This window comes from Emydura macquarii, unplaced genomic scaffold, assembly GCF_026122565.2.
Source record: "Emydura macquarii macquarii isolate MOO-44397 ecotype Brisbane River unplaced genomic scaffold, CSIRO-AGI_Emac_v2 contig_3451, whole genome shotgun sequence".
NCBI classification, from domain to species: Eukaryota; Metazoa; Chordata; order Testudines; family Chelidae; genus Emydura; species Emydura macquarii.
Window position 1 is genome coordinate 4,056,798 of NW_027133588.1, and position 20,999 is coordinate 4,077,796.

The 20,999-nt window shown below is 39.0% G+C and overlaps 1 protein-coding gene across 2 annotated transcripts in view; it reads left to right on the forward strand.

Annotated features, from left to right (window-relative positions):
* Positions 1–20,999, forward strand: part of TBC1D2B (TBC1 domain family member 2B) — a 50,094-nt gene that overhangs the window by 14,535 nt on the left and 14,560 nt on the right. For both annotated transcript variants that reach the window (XR_010917413.1, XM_067534831.1), the window contains exons 3-9: positions 6,217–6,382; positions 12,117–12,280; positions 13,361–13,587; positions 15,654–16,046; positions 17,396–17,506; positions 19,436–19,629; positions 20,353–20,847. Coding sequence is in view for 1 of the 2 variants with exons in the window: in XM_067534831.1 (XP_067390932.1) it covers positions 6,217–6,382; positions 12,117–12,280; positions 13,361–13,587; positions 15,654–16,046; positions 17,396–17,506; positions 19,436–19,629; positions 20,353–20,847 (1,750 nt within the window). In the remaining variant the exon portion in view is untranslated. The remainder of the gene's footprint in view (positions 1–6,216; positions 6,383–12,116; positions 12,281–13,360; positions 13,588–15,653; positions 16,047–17,395; positions 17,507–19,435; positions 19,630–20,352; positions 20,848–20,999) is intronic.

Sequence of the window (20,999 nt, forward strand, 5' to 3'; positions counted from 1 at the left end):
AGGAATGATTACCTACTTCAGGGATGTTATGAGGCTTAATTAGTTGATATTTTCAAAGACTTTTGTAGTGAGCTAATAAAAGGTGCTATATAAATGCAAGAAAGGTGGCAAGAGAGGATTTCTTCATAGAGGGCCTGTTTATGCCACTCACAGCATAAGGTACTATTCAAAGTAAGGTGGCAAATGAGGCCCAGACTTTGTATCAACAATTTGTGACCAAGGCCAGAGATGAACAAGGAAATCATTCTCTTTCCACGGCTTTGTGAAAGAGGAACAAAGCTACCTCTTTCCCCCAACCACAAAATCTTAGTTAGATGTTTGTTTATACATCAGCGTCCATCACTTCACTTGCATGTCAGACCATTCGGTATGGTGTTTATTTCCTGTTATATATTTAATGGATTGAACTGTCGTCATAAACTAGTTACTGCCTGGAGTTGAATTCCACCATTCCTCAGTGCTGCCTTTGGAAAATGGCACCCTCCTGTCTGAAATTTTGGTCTTAAACATTTTCAGGTGGCAGAAGAAGCTTTCATCTGTTTCCATCTTATTTTTTGCAATCAAATTTATTTTGGATCACAAAATCCACAAATAAACTGGAGCTCAACCAGAGCACAGCTTACACGTTCGTCTTCTGACATCCTCGACTGTTTGTAATATTGAATCTATTTTTATTTTGACTTTGACGTCCTGATTTTTAGGAAATGTGGTAAAGTGGTAATGAAACCACAAATGACCTACTGCAGTTATCATTTTTTCCCAATAACATTGTGTTATATGCATTAATTCCTGCAAAATACTTCAAAATATGATGAAATAACTCAAATATTCTCTTTCGCCACAATGCTGAAGGATGTATGTAGCTTTTTTTTAAATGTTCAACTGCTTGCTTCAAACTAATAGTTGTGGAGATGTCTACTTTTTTTCAATTAACTTTTGAGCTCCATTATTAACACTTTCTATAGTGATCTCCTTAACAGAACAAAAGATTTAAAGCTACATTTTGTTTCTTACTGTGTCAAATTGTATGACACACCCAGACTGATATTTTTGATTAGCTGTAGAGGTGTATGTGGAAACCTTCTCAAAATAAAGAAATTCATCAAGCTTAATTTTTTTTTTTAAAGAGGAAAAAAAGGGGTGTTAACTTTTTTAGTAAAACATCACTTTAAAAAAGGAAGATTATGATTAGAGAGTATATAGTCACACCATTTGATGCATTTTGTGCTAGTGATGAGGTGTGTGTGTATATATTTAATGGCTTCAACAAAGGAATATGCATAAATGTAATGTAGTTTTAAAATCCATTGCTGACATCTTCATCATAGTATAGTGAAGCATATTGTGATTGCTATTGCATCTGTCCAAAAACTTCTAGTTGTTGCACCTGAACAGTGAATCAGTTTACTCAAGATTTGCCTTCCTCCCTAATCAACTTATATGTGGATGTTTTGCAGTCAAATAGGTACTTGTTAAAATTGCTAGACTGACACTGGATCTGTACCTTTCTGTGATGGTTCTCAGGTTACCCAGGAAAGCAATAACCTTGCCACGCCCACTCCCTCTAGTGTGATGGAGTCTTGCTTGTGCTTAATTGGGTGTCCACACCCTGACCACCACCAGCCTGTTAACCACCCAAGCATTTTCTGCTGGGCAATGTTAGCCCTTACTTTGTCTTGCATATTAACAATAGTTGCACCCCAGTCTCTGAGTCCCTTTGAAGCATTCTCTGTAGTGTCCAGTCTCTTATCCATTGAACACACTCAGAAATACCAGGTCTGCCATCCCCAAAAGAAACAGTATATGCACCAGCTTGTGTGATTCAACTCAGGCTCAGCACCTTGCTTATTACAACACTTAAACTTTTGTTGTTTTCATTATAATTATATCTATTATTAAATATTCAAGTGATAGTGAGTAAGAGTATTGGAAACAAAAGGTTACATATAAAACAAAATCATAATGTGCTTTCTAGAGATTCATGTTAAGTATCAGGCTAACCTCCTATCTCAAGAAGTTTCTCACCCCTTAAGTCCTTTGCAGCATTTTCAACCATGGTTGACTGAGATCCCGTTTTCATGAATGTAAATGCACTGCCCGTTTACTTCCTAGGTGCAGGATAAGGTGATGTCCTCTTTGTCTTCTGCTTATACACCCCAAAGTTCATTGTCTCTGCTGTGAGACGGTATAATGACTATGGCTTTTGTTTTCCTTTGTGCTCCTTCCCAGTTGATTTCACATCTCTCTGTTGACTTTGTATGTAAATGGGTATCCCTTGTGTTATCTTACAATGCTTAATTTACATCCAACATGAGAGAGGAGAATAAACATCTCGTGTCTGACAGAAAACCTGTTTCTGGTGGTAACTCATACTTTGACTCAGAATCTAAGAACATATTTTCAGTATATATACATAACTTCTTACATAGTATCTGTACATACATTCCACAACAAAGGAGTCCAGTAGGATGAACTGAGACTGTGGCCGTCAGTGCAGCCTTTTCAGCAGCTACATAAGCCTTTGAAAGTCAATTCAGACAGGGTCTATTAAAGAAATGTAATATTGCAGAAAACGTAGGATATGTCTACTCTGCAGTTAGACACCTGCGACTGGCCCGGCGCGGGCCAGCTGACTGGGGCTTGGGCTAAGGGGGCAGTTTAATTGTAGAGTACATGTTCAGGCTCGGGCTGGAGCCTGGGCTCTAGGACCCTGTGTAAGGAAGGGGTCCCAGAGCGCAGGTTCTACACTGCATTTAAACAGCCCCTTAGCCTGACCCTAGCTAGCCCAAGTCACCTGGCACAGGCTGGCTGTAGGTTTTTAATTGCTGTGTAGACATACCCTTCGTGAGTTCTGGAAAACCATGCTGACACAGCAATTAAAATAAGAAAGATTTCTTTAAGAGACTGTCACAGACTGCTGACATCATGGATCACAAAATATTTTCAGAGAGAAGAAACTAAGCTATCGTTTTATGCTTACAATCTTACATTGTAATTAGAAGCAGATTTTTTAGCATCTGTTGCATGCTATATTTTGTGCCAGCTGTCAGAAAAAAATTGCAGAATCAGTATAGACACACAGCATGATGAAAACTAACTTTTAAACACCATGCATGTGTGCAGTTAATTTTTCTGTGGAACTTTCATTCATGATGGTAAATGGATTAGCTGCACCAAAAAACGATTGTCAATTTATCCACTCAGGTTAGCCATATATAGTGCTGTAGGAGTTTAGTATAAGCTTTTGTGTATGGCCCTAGTCATGTTCTCTACTGTACATTGACCTACAGTAGATAGAGCTGTGACCATGTATTTTGTTTTGCATGAGACCGGAAGATGTGTTCCGTAATCCTAGTTTTAAGTACTGGGTTTAAAAGGTGAATTACTGTTTGCCAGGAGCTATAAAATACCATCCCAAGTGGCTGTAAAAGTTAATAAGTTATACTTTATTTACTGAGTTACACAACATAGTTCTCCAAAATGTAAAGGAAGAAAAATGTGAGTGATTTTGATGTTATTTTTCTTCCACATCTGGCACACAATTTACAGAGTTATTGAAGTTACTTGTAATCTGTTATCCTCTTCAAAACTGCAGTATGATCACAGGTATTCTGTAAAAGACATTAGTTGCAAGTTTTGCTTAAGACTGGTACACAACATAGAAGAACTATACTATACAGTTGATATTGGAGCCATTTGGTTGTATTCAGCAACAGATTCTACAATGATTTCTGCCCCACATAAGCATTCTCTTCAGATTCTCTTACAATCCTCATCACCAAGTGTCTGCAGTTAGTCAAAAGCAGACTTGTGCTGCATTCACAATGGATAACTGCCTAAATCATCTTGGCTGGTAAAGCATTGTACAAAAAACTTTGTAGCAGAGTTGAGGTTTTCTGCTAAGAGTTGTGGTGGTGTCTGTATAAATGCCAAAAGCTTATGGAATTTCATGCTGGGAACTGAAATTGCATGAAGGTGATTTGTGGAAAGGGTAGCATACATGTTAAAAAGAAAATGCTGGAATATTACATGAAGTGTTTGGAAACCAAAAGGAATAATTGGAAAAATAATTGCATGCAACACAAGAACTTTTATTTTCTATTTGACTAGTTTTATATCTGTGAAGTTTTGTTTATACACATGGATCTTCAGAAAACTGTTTCAGATTGTCTCGCTGCTGAAGAAACACTCTCACACTTTAACATAAACCATATGGGGTAACAAAATCAGTCTGTCATTTACCTTTACTTTCTATAACTCAGAAAAGTGAGTGCAGGTAGAATTGATACCATTTCAGCTCCTGGTACAATCATCAGGATTTACACTTGTTTCTCTCTGCTTTTCCTATGGCACAGGGGCAGCTTTTTAATATTTGTCTTAAAGATATTACACGGATGTTACTCTAATTTACCTTGCTGGTTTACATGTAGTGCCTGCTTTATCATGTACCTCTTTCTTAGTAGTGGAAATCTTGAATGTGTTTCCAGTCTTGACCAGTGTAAACCTAGCTACCAAAGTGTTTTCAGCAGTATGGATGGCTGTGTCCCATCACCACTTTTAATCAGAGTCTTGATTATGTTCTGGGATTGCAGCCATTCATTTGTGTAACCAGCAAAGTTTACTCTTGAAAGTTAGGGGCTGAGAGCACTGGCTGGCTACAGGCACTGGGACAGGTGCCTTATTCAGTTTTGCCAGTGCACTTCACTCTTGAGCTGAAACATGCTTGCTATCTCAGTGTGCAGGACCAGAGAGTTGTCAGTTATGCCCAACTGGGAAGTGGTTTTGTGTTGTGGGTGAAAACCATAGCTGGAGAGGGAATGAGCACTTAATGAAAATGTATGTTGCTGTCACTTATAATCTGGTTCGCAAACGCCCATCGTTTTTTTGAAGAACTTGCCTGTTAGGCTGAAATTTTCCATAACTTTTCTCTGCCAGAGAATGAATTTTATCCAAGACTGGTGTTTATCCAAATCAGCTGTTTGAGTTAGGAAGGTGTGGCAAAGTTACACTCATCACTGTAAAAATATTTGGCAGCCAGCTTTTGTAATGGGGATCCAGCAAAAGTGGCTGAAGATTGAAAGTTGAAACTTGGCTGGAAAATAGTCCTTACTGAGAAGTAGAGCACGAACTGTGTTTGGGGGGAAGGAGATGTATGAGGGAATGGTTTTGCCTGAACAAAATTGTATTTGAAAACTGTACTTGGCATGTACTCTAGATTTTTTTTTCATAAACTCTACAACTTGCACTTTGAAATACATGCACAGAGCTATAGGTTTGATTTTTTCAGAAGGTTGCATCCAGTTGTGCTTGTGCAACATTGAAGACTGTACGTGTAGACATATGCACAAGCAAGCACCAACTTCTGCATGCACAGGTGATTTTAAAAAAAAAAGTACACACAAAAACACATTCAGTGTTGGTGCTTGAAAGGTTCATCCAAAGGGGGGGTGTGCACATGGAAGTAGACCAGGCTAAGGCCCCTTTAACTAGAAGCTGACCTTCATTCAGCTCTGATCCAATAGAATTTAGGACTCTGTAACTAAGATTTGGCCCCGTGGGAACTTTTTGCAAGACCTTGTCAGCACAGGATATAAATTGAGAGCACTAAACTCGCTGTTGCCTATTCAGGATTTCACCCCAGATTTTCTGAAGTGTAAGGTACCAGCCAACTTTCTGAATTGTTAGGCAGTTCTTCAGAGTTCTGCGTCCCAACAGTTATTTTTTTAAATGCTTTCTCTCTTACTTTCCCTTTGAACATTTCAGAATCAGAGAGATCTTTTTGTTTATCTTCTGTGTGACTTCAAAGCAGGATATTTGTAAGCCTGCCTCATTGCTAACATCAGCAAAGGCTGTGTTTTTCTTTTAAAACTGCACTGGGGGTGAAAAGAACTGCTGTGCAGAGGGTTAGCAGAAGACCCCTGCTTAAAACCACATATTAATGCTTTATGCTACCTATGGTACATTCTTCAGCTTATGCATTTGCAATACATTGTGTTCAGCCATGTAGTACACTGTGTACTTCTTAGATGTTATTTGTTAATGTTCAACAATATGAATGCAATGAGATCTTAGCATACCGAGGATAAAGACAAAGTCCTGTTACTTTTTTGTTATTCAAATGTACTTTTTAAAGAACGTGGCATTTGTGGGGGCCTTGTGCAATTTAAGACAATGAAATAATAATAATAATAATAAAGTGTTTCTTTCCTTTCTCAGATTTGAGTACCCTGAATCCAAATGTCTCAGCAGAGAAAGCTAGAAATGTCCTAGCTCTGGAGACTGCTCCCACGGACCTGGTGGGAGAACAAGCAGCTTGCCAGCCAGCACCAGTCCAACAAAGTGCCATCAATTTCTCCCTAAAACAATGGGGTACTGAGATCAAGTGAGTTCTTTTCTATGCATGGGAATTGTACTTGTCTCCAACAAATGGCCAATGATACTACACATTGCTCAGATACTGTGGTGATGGGAACAATATCAGATGGAGCGATTCAGTGTACGAATTAAGCAAGAAATTGGGAAACTTAGAAGCCAGTCCATTGCCACAATATCTTTTAAAGTAGACCATCTATTTATACATACAGTAGACACTCAAAGTTACGAACACCTTGGGAATGGAGGTTGTTAACTCTGAACAAAATATTACAGTTCTTTTAAAAGTTCACAACTGAACATTGCCTTAATATAGCTTTGAAATTTTACTATGCAAAAGAAAAATGCTGCTTTTAACCATCTTAATTTAAATGAAACAAGCTCAGAAACAGATTCCTTACCTTGTCAAATCTTTTTTTAAACTTCTTTTCCTTTTTGCTGCTTTTCCTGGTGAGGGTGACGGAGGCAACATGGAGAGTAGGGAGGATCAGACCTCCCTTTCTTCCACAATAGGTTCCAGCTCCTCTTGGGGGATTCCCAGGTGTTCCCAGGTCATCCAGGAGATATTATTCCTCCAGCATGTCTTGGGTCGGCCTGAGGGCCTCCTCCCAGTAAGGCGTGCTGGGTAGAGATCCAAAGGAAGCCTACAAGGGGACATCCTTACCAATTTTCCAGACCACCTCAGCTGACTCCTCTCGATCCGGAGGAGTAGCGGCTCTACTCCAAGGCTCTCCCAAATAGCTGAGGCCCTCACCCTGTCTCGAAAAGTCAGCCCAGCCATCCTATGGAGAAACCTCATTTCCACTGATTGTACCCATGATCTCATCCTTTTGGTCGTTACCCAGAGTTCATGACCATAGGTGAGGATGGAGATGTAGAATGACCTGTAAACCAAGAGCTTTATCTGAAAACTTAGCTCCTGCTTCACCACCATGGATCGGTACAGCGCCCGCATCGCTTTTTAAAACGTTCCCTTAATTTTTTTAGTAGTTTATATTTAACACAGTACTCTACTGTATTTGCTTTTTTTTTCTCTGCTGCTGCCTGATTGCGTACTTCCAGTTCCAAATGAGGTATGTGGTTGACCAGTCAGTTTGTAACTCTGGTGTTTGTAATTTTAAGGCCCTACTGTGCTAGGATTACTAACTTAACGGGTGCAGTTGGGTGTAGAGATACTGTAGTGTTAGTAAAACATCTGATGAAAAAATGAACAATCTGTCAGACAGTGAATAATAGCCTTGTGGTCTGAGCACAGGACAAGCAACCAGGATCTCTCTCTGCCTTTGGGCAAGTTGAATACTTAACCACTCTGCTTCCTATCCCTTCTCTGTGAATTGGGAGTAGTAATTGCTTAGTTCAGTGGTGTTATTGTGATTCATTAGTTAATGTTTAAACAGTAGTTTGGAGATGAAAAGCCCTATAAATATTCTAAGCTGTTTGTTTTTCACCATTTTAAAAAAAGATGTACTGTAGATTAAATACAAGAAGTTCAGGCCAACACTGAGCAAGTTGTGGCAACCACTTCCTTAAAGTAAGAAACATTTTTTTAAAAGCATGGAACAGAAGTAACTATTTTAAGATCAGTTTACCTGAGTTCACTCTTCTTTGACTCTAATTGTGTTAAAAATGTAGTCGTACAAAGACTGACTTCTGGCTGTCCGACTTCTTTAGGTTCTTTATGAACATTCCATATAATCTATCTAGTGACCTTCCACCGCCGTTCAAAGGACACCTGATCCTTTTCCCATGGAGTTAGAGCAATGTATGATGTAGTGGCTCTGGTCCTGTTAACTAGACCACATCTTTCCTGCACTGTCAATTAATATAATTGATGTTTTTTTTACCAGTACAGTTAAGTTAAATAAGGAAACCTTCAAATTAAACCTGTTAGGCACAGAGATCTGAAGTTGGAAAGTGTGTCATGAATGAGGCAGGAGGCTGCTGGAAGAGGACAGATGGTCTCATGGTTAAGGCAATTCAGTGCTACCCTGGAGAACTGGATTCTGTCACTGCCTGTGCCATAGAGATCCTGTGTGCTGCTAAGCAAATCACTTAAACCAAACTTTTCACAGGTGGTCACTGATTATATGCCTTCATTTTCTGGGTGCCCAGCCCGAGACCCTAGTGTCTGATGTACAGAATTGCTGAGCACTTACAGCTGAAGTCAATGGGAGCTGTGCTTTGAACATCTAAAGTGCTCTATAACGCTGAAAAATCCAGTTCTAGCCATCTCAAGTTGGATGCCCAAAATTAGTGGTTACTCTTCATCTTAATATCTGCATCTCAGTTCCTCATCTGTAAAATAAGGATAAACCCACCTCATCTCTCAGGGTTTCATGGAGATAAATTAATTGTTTCTGAAGTACCCATACCATACAGCACCATGGAAAAGCCCATAAGGAAATTAATAATTCTGTCTTCACAGCAAGGTTTGAACAGTGTGCAATAAATAAGGCTTAGGGCCATGTATAGAATAATGAGGATAAAAGAAAATATTGTATAGCTGCTCATTAACTGAGCACTGTTGATTTAGTGCATTGAATAAGGTGGCATCCTGTGGAAAAAAATAGTATGTGATCATGTTATTAAAGATGTATCATAATGCATGTGCATGAGGGGCCTGAATGAAGGTTGCACAGGCAACCTTATTTAAATTTCCTAATTTCTGAGTGCTGGATTTTGCAATCTTAATGTTCTTTTAACATAGTTTTTGTGTGTAAACTGGAACTCTGATTAGCTGTAAGGGATTTCTGCTTGTAGAGTGCTTACGGGATCAGATCCTTAAGGGATAGATAATGACATCTTCATAATCAAACTTAAAATAAAAATAAAAATCAGTTTTGAAACCTGATTAGAATTGAGTTTTACTGTACTAGAATAGTTAATGATGGCTAAGCAAGATATTGACATGATAGGCAATCTAGAAATATCTAGGATGCAAAGCTAATATAGTTGAGGAATGGAAAGGTTAATATTAAAATATTGAGCAATTTTATCTATTTGTATAGGTCGTACTGGGATTTACAGTACCTTAGTATCTGTGTGCCTTCATTTATTGATTCTTGCAACACCTTATTAGGTATGGAATTATTGTTAACCCCATAATACAGAGGGTGAACTGAGGTACAGAGATCAAGGGATTTATCCAAGGTTTCAGGGTAAGTCTCTGGCAGTGCTGGGATCCTATACTTGCTCAGTCCCCTAGGTCAGTGTCTTAAATACAAGACTATCCTTGCTCTTTTAGCTGTGCAGCACAATTTCATCACAATAGTTCTTTGTGTAGAGCTTTAACATATGGTTAACATCTGCTTGACAGCAAGGGGTTGTACTATATTCATATGACCTGAGCAACAGTAAAGAAATAACAAGAGAGAAGTGAAGAGAGAGTATGTTTCATATAAAGAACATACTCTATGTGTACGTTAATTGTACTTGCCTAAGGTGGAAGTTGCTTTCATTTTAAATCAGCTTTCAACAATTACAGCCACCAAGAACTAATTGGATTGGATAAAAGTTCAGAGCTGAATAGTCTTTCCTCCTTATGCTGACAGCTCTGCAGTCTTGTTTGTTTATGTAGAGTTCTGCTTGTTTAAAAGGATGTACTGTAATAACCCCTGAGTTGCATAACCATATGATGGGATTTCTTAACAAAGTCCGTTTTTTAATATAGAATGAGCCAGTAGGTCACTTTTGAACTTTCAAATGTTCTGTGTAACTATACATAATTCAAGTGTTATTTAAAAGAATAAACCACCTTGGTTTGCTGTGGTAAAGCTCAAGTCCTGTGGCACTATTGCTTTACATAATTTTCAGTAAAATTGGGGTGGGGGGAGAAAGACGTGCTGTATTTAATTATTTAAATACATCTTATAAAGGAATTCAACCAGCTACTCTTTACTCTTAATTTGTAGTCCAATAGCATGTACTCAATCCTCAGAGTCACCAAACAAGGTCCTTGTGAAAAGTACTTATAGAAATTGAACAGCAGGTATGATGATACTTACCCTCACAGGGAATATTTGAAGAACATTTTCAAGTACATTTTGCTTATTGTTTCTCTTGCCTCATTACTCTTTTTCTAAACATAGTTATCTTAAAACTTTGGGAATGAGGCCTTTTGATGGCCTTTGACACTGAAGTTTTCCAGCCACAGGACAAAACAGGCATGGGTGGTGGAGAGCTCACCTTTTGTGGAAAGAGGATAGCTCAGTTCTTTGCTTCTATGCTAAGAATTCTTAGAGAGATGCTAGTTGTCAGTGGGTTTTGTGATGTGGATTCTTGTCCACAGGGAACTAGTCAGGGACCACCACATTCACTCCACATAGACCTTGTACATGTCGGTCTAAGAATCGGGGCTGGATCTGAACCAGTGACCTAGAAATAAGAGACGCACTGTCCCATGTGGATCGTGTAGTCCTAGATACACAGGAAGAATAGCTTGAAAAAGATTATGGAATACACACTATAATCAAATCCCAGCCAAGCTTGCAGATCATATGCTCTCTGCCTTATGAATGATTATATTGTGGTTTAAAAAACTATCAAAATGATAATTATCAGACCGCTTAATTGAACCAAATTATTTGGAGTCATGGGCATTGTGATATGTGTAGTGTATTAGATCACTTAACTCAGACGACAGATTTAACGTAAAACTTTAGGGCAGCATTGGGTCAAGCCAGCGAACAGTCTTAATAGTGACACACCTATATGGTGAAATACGCATTGTAAGTCAATTACTTTTCCTTAAATTGGAGGCCAGTTGAAGGAGATTAAAGGCTGGAGATTAAACATACTTGTAATTGACAAGTTAGCTGATCCTTAAATGTAGTGGTGCTACATTTCAAGGGAGACTTGAGATGCAAAGTTCAGATCTGGATCTGAAGTACACAAATATATTAATATGCACTGTTGGTTTAGGCCATTGTAATTGCATTGCTGCTACAGAATAAAATCTTTTCCTCATATGAAAAATAGGTTGCCCTTCCTATAAAACTGTCAGATTGAAAGTCCCTTGCAGATAGCTTGGCAGCATTCTAACTAGAAGGGTGATTCTCTCCTCAACATCTGTGTAACTATGATAGAATCACTTTTTGGATAACCCAAAGTTTTACGTTAATTCAGTACATAATACAATAATACTTAGCGGTCTTTTGACCTGAATATTCCTATTCTGTTCAACATTTAAATAGTTGTTTATCCTCAAATTTAAAAATAAAGAATTATTTTAATAAACAGATTAACAGTGTGCTGTCCCCCCATTTCCTGACCCTCCCTCGCCCCCCCGCCCTCCCAACACACACACACACACACACACACACACACACACCTAAATAACCCCAAATGTTTTACTGCCAAAAGACATGGATAAAGCAGAGCCAGGACAGGCGTGAAAGACCAGAGGGGTCTCATGTATTTTAGTTGTTTGCATTACAGTACCCTGTACTGCATCTAAACCACTTTGCTGACCCTTGAATATGTTATGATGTGCTTAAATACTGCTAGTAGGTATTATAGGCCATGACTGCTTGTTTTTTGTTTGTGTTTTATTTAGTATTGGTTTTGTTAATTTTAAGCTCTGTTTAACAAAGAGGGTTCATTGATGTATTTTGAGTACGTATATTATTTGGGTGATTTTCATAAGGTGTACATGTATATGACATGACTAAAAAGGTACCTTTAAAAAATTACCCCCAAAAAGGAAAGAAAATGGCATCACTGTAATTATTTTCTTTATTCCACAGAAATTCAATGTCTTCCTTAAGATCTGGAAAAGGAAACAATGAAAATCGTAAGAGTGTGTTTTACACCAGTGAAGAGTGGGAGATGTTAGATCCAACCCCAAAAGACTTGGAGGAATCAATGGCACTGGAAGAAAGGCGGAAACATGCATCAGAAGGAAACAAAGGTACCAAAAGATTCTTTTTCTGTTAATATACTATAGCTATAATGGTATGTTAACAATCTTCAGGAAATACAACAATTCAGTCATTTCTTTGCAAACCAAGTCTGTGTGTGTACAGACACCCTTTTGCAGATGAAATTATCTCTTTGTGATGTATTCAAGGGTCAACTAGTGGTTTGGCCATAGTACTGTATACTGTGGTGCATGTAACAAAGGTATATGAGAGATCTCTTGTATTTGACTCCTGGGCAGGTGTATCTTTGTTTTGTTGTTGAGATGTAGGGCTACTAGAGTGAAGGAAAGAGTCAAGATCTTTGGTTATAATCTTATCTGCGGGCAACCTCTTAGGGGTGTCCTTGGCTTCAGACTTCAAATGTGTCTGTCTTCATCCAAAGTGGAGAAACAACATCCTAGTTGCTGCTACTTGATGAGGGAGGGGAATGAAAGGGGGGAAATGCACTTGTGCTTTGATTAATTCTTATAGTCATAAGTTTTTGGAGTAACTTTACACAACTCTTTAGAGCTCTTTGGTTGTCATGAAGCATTAGTTAATGTAATAGATAGCATCCTTCTGTCTAAACAAAGGCCCTCATCCTGTCAATCTGCTCCATTCGGGAGGACCCTCACACCCATGCAGCTCATTAGTAGTTTAAATGGTGTTGCACAGGTTGGCTGCCGATTTGGGTCTGATTTTAAGGTTAGGGCCATAGTTGTTTAAAACACAGGAAATCGCTACAGTTAACTGTAGCTTACTTCCATGTCAAAGTAAACTTGGTGGCTTGGAATGTCTTTCATTTTCGTAGTGAGTATATAAAATTCTGTTTAATTCTGCAAATGTATTATTTCTTCAGTCTCAGATTCATGGTCTAACTCTCTGAAAAAAGACCTTTTATGCCAAAAGAGATGTCAAAAAAAGCAACTTGTAAAATGAGCCACACTCAACAGTGGTGTATTGGGTGTGCTTAAACTTTGGTTTAAGTCTAATTTTAATGAGCAAATGCAGACATATTCTATAAAGAAACTTTGAATCCATTGAAACCTCTTTATTAAAAGATGTGAATTAGAACAAATTGTTTTACACAGGAATGACTATTTCAGCCTTTCCATTTGATTTTGGCCGCATTCCACACAAAGCAAGACGCCCATTAAAAGAAATGATTGGATCAAACAAAAACCGGAATAGCAGCGACACATCTCCAGTTGAATGGAATTCTGGGAATGGCAACAAACTAGCTTCTGAAATGCAACTGAAGTTTCAAAGCCAGCAAGAAGAGTTGGAAAGGCTAAAAAAAGATTTGTCAAGCCAAAAGGTAATTCAGACAAATGGAACAAGCACAGTTGTGAACAAACCTGACTATGTTGAGTAAATCCACCCTTTTTAACTAATGTCATTGGTAGTCCCATGATCTGGTAATAAGCACTAAAGCTAAATACACCTGTGCATTTGAAACTCTCAAAACAGATTTTCAAGAGATGGAAACGTCTGTCTGATGAAGATCGAAGCCCTTGGCGGGCTTTAGTTTTGCATAGAGTTCAGTAACTGCTCTTTTCGCTTCTATATCCTCCCTTATTTACCCTTTGAAACCAGCTTTCCAGAGTATGTCTGCGGGCAATTAAAGACAATTCACCGCCTGTATCTGCAATCCCTCTTTCTTCTACCCCAAAGAACTCCTGATGTCTGAGATCCACCTCTTTCCTAATTACATTAGAGAAAAATAAACTTGTATGCCTAATTTGTATTCAATCTGTATCACCATCAGGGTTTGATAGAGTATGGTACAAGGCTTAGACCAGCAGCTTTTCAAGTACTGATCCACACACTATGTAGGTACTTAAATAACCCCTATTATTGTAGTAAATGAGTGTTTTTCCCACATATTTAAAACTAGTAGAAACAACTCTTTCTTCCCAACTTTATTAGATTATGTGGTGGATTGTTTTGAATATTCCTGTGTGTGACCTTATTGAGGGGAAAGCTAAATCAAGTCAATGAGTTCCACATTTACTTGTGGAAAGCAGTCAGTTTCTCTTGTAGGAGTGAGTTCCATATTCTAGGTACAGCTCCTGTGAGAATTCTTACTTTTACACTCAGTCTCCTCCCAGTTGGCTCCATTGGTCCAGTGGAATGTAGCTGTCATAGCTACTTCTTCCAGAGCCAAGAATTACTATCTTAAAGGTAGCTAGGACTAGTCTAGCGGAGGACTTTTAATATGATGACAGAGATATTGAACTGGGTTCTTTGAGAGCTGAACACCAGAAGGATGTGTTCACAGTAACCTATATGATTAAGCAGTCTTTGCATTTTGTAGCAGTTGAAACTTTTTTAGGGTGTGTAGATTCATTCCTAGATATGAGTTACAATAATAAAGCCTGGAGTCAACACTGTTTACTGATAGATTCTCTTAATATCTGCTTTCTGGTTGACTGCCAGCCCCAGGTGATGCTGTGATATGCTGATAGCCATTAGGTTATCTGTGACCTCATCTTTTACTAGTCAATTCAGTATTGGTTCCTGGATTGGACAGAACAGTCCTGTAAGAGAGATGTGAGGCTTTCTAGCTGCATTAGGTCTCCAACTGTTCTCCTCTGCAATTATGACAGTTCAGGCTATTTGGAATAAAATAGCCAAAGAAAGGTACTAAAACCCAGGGGAGGAGAAAGAAAAGAGTCTGGCTTTCCTGTTATAAGGGAAACCTTTCTCTTGAAATTCATAGGGTTGCTCCAAACTCCTTTAAGGATCTCATGCTTCATAGTTATGCTTATAGGCACAGTACTCTTTTCTGTATCCTGTTTATTCTAGGGAACAAAATAACCCACCAGCATCTTCACAAATGTCATGAGGCCCTGGTTCAACCTAGGAACATCTACATGGTTCTTCTTCAAACCACTGTGAACTTCCAGATACATCTTCACTGGGCCACCAGGAGAGAACACTGGTCTCATCCCCAGGCTCTATCCTTCATCTCAGTTTAAGGGAGGAGCTCCACTCCTCTCTATCCCAGGAGGATACCCCTTACATCCTATTGAAATCTATAGCCTGTTAGGGTATCCTCTTAATGAGCTCAGTTCTAGCCTTCAGCTACCTAATGGGCCACAGTTGTCACTGCTTTCTCCAAACCTGACACAATATAGCTTAATACATACATATATCAGATAATCGTGTGCCAGGTGTATGTACCCACTTAGAATTATTGTACTTTGCTTCAGTGGCCTCTAAAAACCCACTGACTTTATACTTTATTCCATTTGCAATTGTTACTTCATATAATATTCCAAGTCTATTTTCTTTCATTTTATGTAATTATAGTCTTAGGCTATAATGTCTCCTGCCTTTTCTCCACCCTCACGTTACTTTTACTCATTTTACTCTTTTCAGGAGCTTGTGCGACTCTTGCAGCAGACAGTCCGGTCTTCCCAGTATGATAAATACTTCGCAAGCCATCTCTGTGATGGGGTTCCGAAAGACAAGTTAGAGCTGCTACAGCAAAAGGATGATCAGATTTTGGGTCTCAGCAACCAACTTGAAAAGCTAAATCTGGAAAAAGATAGTCTCCAGCAGGAAATAAAGAATCTGAAATGTAAAGTTGGAGAACTCAATGAGCAGCTGGGCATGTTAATGGAAACAATTCAAGCCAAAGATGAAGTGATCATGAAACTTTCTCATCAGCTCAGTGAATGTGAGGACAATCCATCCTCCCAAAGTGGAACAGCAAATTCTTCCATGTCATCCTCTTTTAACAAGGAACTACAGGAGCTGGACAGATTAAAAGTAAGAGCAGTGTCTTTCTCTCTTGGGGGTAGAGGAATCCCTAATTTGCTATAAAATGCTTCACAATAGGCCATCCTGTGTAGATCTAGTGCAACACTGCAGGTTCTAGTGAATACTCAAACCCATGAGGTTTTTTTCTCTTCCCAGTGGAGCTAGGATCTACACTTTGCTTCCTGCATGACAATACAATCCATAGCCGCTAAACTGTTTTGGCCCACACTGCCGTTGTACAGTATATCATGTTTTCAATAGTACAGTAATTAGTATGGAAAAAGAATGCTGTGAGAAGTAATCAGAGAAATAGGGGGAATAAAGGTAGGGGGCAGAGAGAAACAAGGATGTAGGGAAAGAGTCAGAAACCGAAAGAATAGATAATAGAAATAAATGAGAGCCAAAGGAATAAGGAGGGAATAAAAGACAAATGTAAAATGAAAGAAAGGTGACTTAGAGGTAAAGGGAGGAATAGACCAGCAATAAAGTCAGAATTAATAGTTGCTAGTCACCCACTTTCTCCTCTCACCCCTTTCACAGTTTTATAGAATATCTGAGTTTGTGTTCAAACAAAATATGTATCTTGGTAGCTCCCTGAACTATCATTTAAACTTGTGTGCTGTGCTGTTGGATAAGTACTCTACTCTAAAACAATTTGGAATAGGATTGTGTTCATATTTAAATAACACTTTCACAGGGAAAATCCCTTTTCCTCATTTCATCCACAAATTTCTACATCAGAGCATGAGGAATTCAGGAGAATAAGAGATTAAAGTGCAGAAATGAATAAGCAAATAGTATTTTATCCACTGACAAAAGTGGATATGGCAGGATGTGGAGGAATGCTGAGAATGTGGGAGTAGGAAAAGATGATTGTTTGAAAGGTACTATTTTTCTGTCCCTCATCCCGTAACTTCAGGCTCTAGAGGTCAGGGTTGAGATTTTTGCTACTTATGTGTGTTTCTGCATCGAGGACATAGCATTTGAAGAAATCCTGTAGTACCAATTAATTGAACCCATTCATGCAGACTTGTATTGTACTAGCAATGTAATTTTGGCTTTTTTGTGTGTAAAGACCACAGAAGAATATTATCTGGTTTGGTAGTGATATGTAGCTGACAAGATCTAATAGTGAGACAAGTTGGGTGAGATAATATATTTTACTGTACCAAATTTTGTTGGTGAGAGAGGCCAGCTTTCAAGCTACAAGCTTCAAGAGCACTGTCTAGAGCTCTTCTTCAGGTCAGGTCGAGATCTAATGGTGACTGTGTCCTGTATTCTACTATATATTGTCAAGTAGAAGTTTAAATGTCAATATCTATCTATGGCAAACTTCAATTTTTCTTTTTTATCAACAGGACAATCTTCAGGGTTACAAAACCCAGAATAAATTTTTAAATAAGGAGATTTTGGAACTTTCTGCTCTACGAAGAAATGCAGAAACAAGGGAGAGAGACTTGATGACAAAGGTCAGATTAAAGCAGCTTTGCTATACTTGAAGAGTTCCACTTCTGTTTGAAAATGCCTAAAATAGATATTAGGGAAATGTTTAAACACTAAAAATGAGCCTTTCAGTAATCAGAACTGCACCACTCCATAAATCCATTGTCTCTTTAAACAGTTTTATTTCTCATCTGTCTTGAAGAATAGATGTTGTAAGGTGGGCACGCCTTATTCCCACACACACTGTTTATATTCCATCGTTTTGTAAATCTGCCCAAGAAACTCCACTAAACAGTAAAAATGAAAATGTTTAGATATATTTTGTATGGTGACTGTGTGCTTGTTATAATTTCTTTAATCTTGCTGCATGAATGATTTCTCAGAGATTTGTATAACTTGACATTACCAGTGAATTAAAAAGTGCAGCCTTAATTTATGAGCACAGGAATATTTCATGCAAAAAGCTGTTTCCTCAATGTTCAAATTACAGCATTTGGTTTTTTCAGTACACACAAGTCAGGAAATGCAGTTAAGGATGAGACTATATTGTCATGTTCAAGTGTACACTGAATATGTCATATTGAGTAGAGTAAGCTTTAGTGAGTGTGAAGGGAATATAAATGTTTTTGTAGCCTGTGTCAGTGTATGTAGATTTATAGTACATTGTGAACAGGTAAGGAGGGTATTTGAACGAATGTGGTCAAGTCATTGGTTGCTTGGGGCTAGTTAGGTATGTGGATATATTAGGACTGGTCTACAAAACAGTGATGGTGTATGCACTACAACGCTTCCCCTGCTGACAAAACTCCCCTGCTTTGGCGACAAAATAAGACCACCTCGAGGAGAGGCGTAGAGCTTTTTGTGGCAAAGTTAGAATGACAAAGCATCCGTGTAAATGCTGTGTGCTGAAACTGGACTCCTGGAGTTATCCAACAATGCCCACCCTGACCGCTCCGCTCACTGGTTTGAACTCTGCTGCACTGCCCTGCATTCCAGCTACACAGACATGCGCTTCTCCCTTTTCAAAGCCCCAGGAAGTTATGAAATTGCTCAACGGGGAGAACTCACACAGCTACTGCCCAGCTGAGCATGCTGGCTCCGGCAGCAAATGGGCTCCTGTCTGGACTACAAGGGAGGGGATGGATCATTCTCCTGGGCTGTGGGGAGACAAGACTGTGGGAGAACTCCCAGGGAATCAATCCTGATCTCCGATGGCAGGCCTGCAGGCAGTGCAGACTGCTACTGGGAGAGGAAGGGGGAGAGACTCCTGATATGCAGCTTTGCAGAGCCAGGGAGGGAGGCAGGGGCTGGTGTTCCCCTCCCCCTGCCAGTGTACAGGTCTCAGCTGCTGAACTCCTGTTTCCCACCCCAGCTCAGCAATCTGTGCACCAGCTTCTGCCTCAGGGTTGGTTGCTTCCAGCTGCTGTCTGAACTTAGAGACAGTGTGCAGACACACTCATTGTCCCCTGGCACATTCCCGCACACACTTTCACTCCCTGTCACAAACACTCTCCTCTCCCCTCCCCTCGCCCCACTCGCGCACTTCTGTGGGTTTCTTGTGTTTATGTTCAGCAATGTCAGTTTGACTGATAGGGCAGTTGGAAAGCCGCTATCAATCTAGCAGGACACCCATGGAACTGATGGGACTCCAAAACCTTCATCATGTGATGCTGTGCCTGCCCCAGAAGGCATTGCAAACCCTACCCAAAGCTCCCTGCATGCAGTTGCACAATGGCATAGCTACCTACAATGGACTGCTCCCTGTGTCAATGCAAGAGTGGGTAGTGTGAATGCACTCCACTGACACAAGACATGCAACAGTGATTTAATTACAGCAGTGGCTGTATGCCGGCATGACTTGTGTCGACAAAACTCTGTAGTATAGACAAGGCCTTATTGTGACATATATTTGTGTTTAAAATTAGTGCAGTAATTTGGCATGTTATTCTCTACAGTGTGCTAGTCTGGAAGCCAAACTTTGTCAGATAGAAAGTAAATACTTGATCTTGCTTCAAGAAATGAAAACTCCAGTTTGTTCTGAGGAACAGAGCCCTGCTCGTGATGTCATTACCCGATTGCTAGAAGATGCTTTGAAAGTGGAAAGCAGTGAGCAACCAGAACAAGCTTTCTTTAAACCTCTCCTTGTCAGGTAAACCCAAAGCTAATTAATTATTTTGAGGGAATCCAGTCTGTATTTGGAGGGAGGGTTGGGGGAGAATGGATTTCAAATATGAAACTTCATATATATTTTAAAGTTTAAGTATCCTAAAAGCACTTCAGGAGAATGAATATACAATATTTCTTCATCCTCCATTTCCCCTTTGAACTTGTAACCTAGGCATCTTGACTGATGTGTATTGCTGGGCCAAAGGTACTTGCATATGAAAATTAATAGTGGTGATATTTTTTTTTATTTCTAGTTTACTTCCCTCCATGAATAATAGCATAATTATATCAGTAAAACACATAACTGGCCTTGTATGCACAATACTTTAATTATATTAATTATTTGGTACCAAATTAAACATCAGCAAAATTATCCGGTACATTTAACTATTCCAGATATTAATGCAACTTGGTTGTCCCATAATTTTGTGTAAATAATGCTATGCCTTAAACTCCTTTCAGTGATTTAGGTAACATTAGATACTTTTTGAACAATTGTGCATTCAAAGACTGTAAAATACATTTTGTAAGAAAAGAGAACATTCATACTATTTTAATAGAAGTGTTAAAGCTCTGGCACGGTTTCAGGATATTGCTGCATAAACTGCTGCCAAAGTAACTTCAGAATGACTACTTGAAACTTCCTCAGAACATACCAGACTGCAAACTTTTTGTAGAAACCATATTCCTTTTTTTCCCCTTACAGTGAATATGATATTTATGGGTTTCAGACAGTCCCAGAAGACGATGAGGAAGAGAAATTAGTAGCAAAGGTGCGAGCCTTGGATCTGAAATCCATTTTTCTCACTGAAAACCAGGAGATTTCCATGGGGGTAAAATGGGAAAACTATTTTGCAAGCACGATGAACAGGGAGATGATATGCTGTCCAGAACTGAAGAACCTTATCCGCTCTGGAATCCCTCATGAACATCGTTCAAAGATGTGGAAGTGGTGCATCAACCTTCACATTAAAAAGTTCAAGGACAGCACTGATCCTGGATATTTCCATACCCTGCTTCAGAATGCCCTTGAAAAACAGAATCCTGCATCCAAACAAATAGAGCTGGATCTCTTACGAACTTTGCCAAACAACAAGCATTACTCTTCCCCCACTTCTGAAGGAATCCAGAAGCTACGAAATATCCTACTGGCATTTTCATGGAGAAATCCTGATATAGGATATTGCCAAGGTCTCAACAGGTATTCCATTTAAAATTTAATAAATAAAAAGCTGTGTAGTGAAACACTTAGAAAACTTGTCATACAGTAAGTATAGCACTATGCCTCAGAAAGGTGAAGATTTTTATTGTTGTCTTCACTAGAGATATTCCTCATTATACTGATTTGCTAAT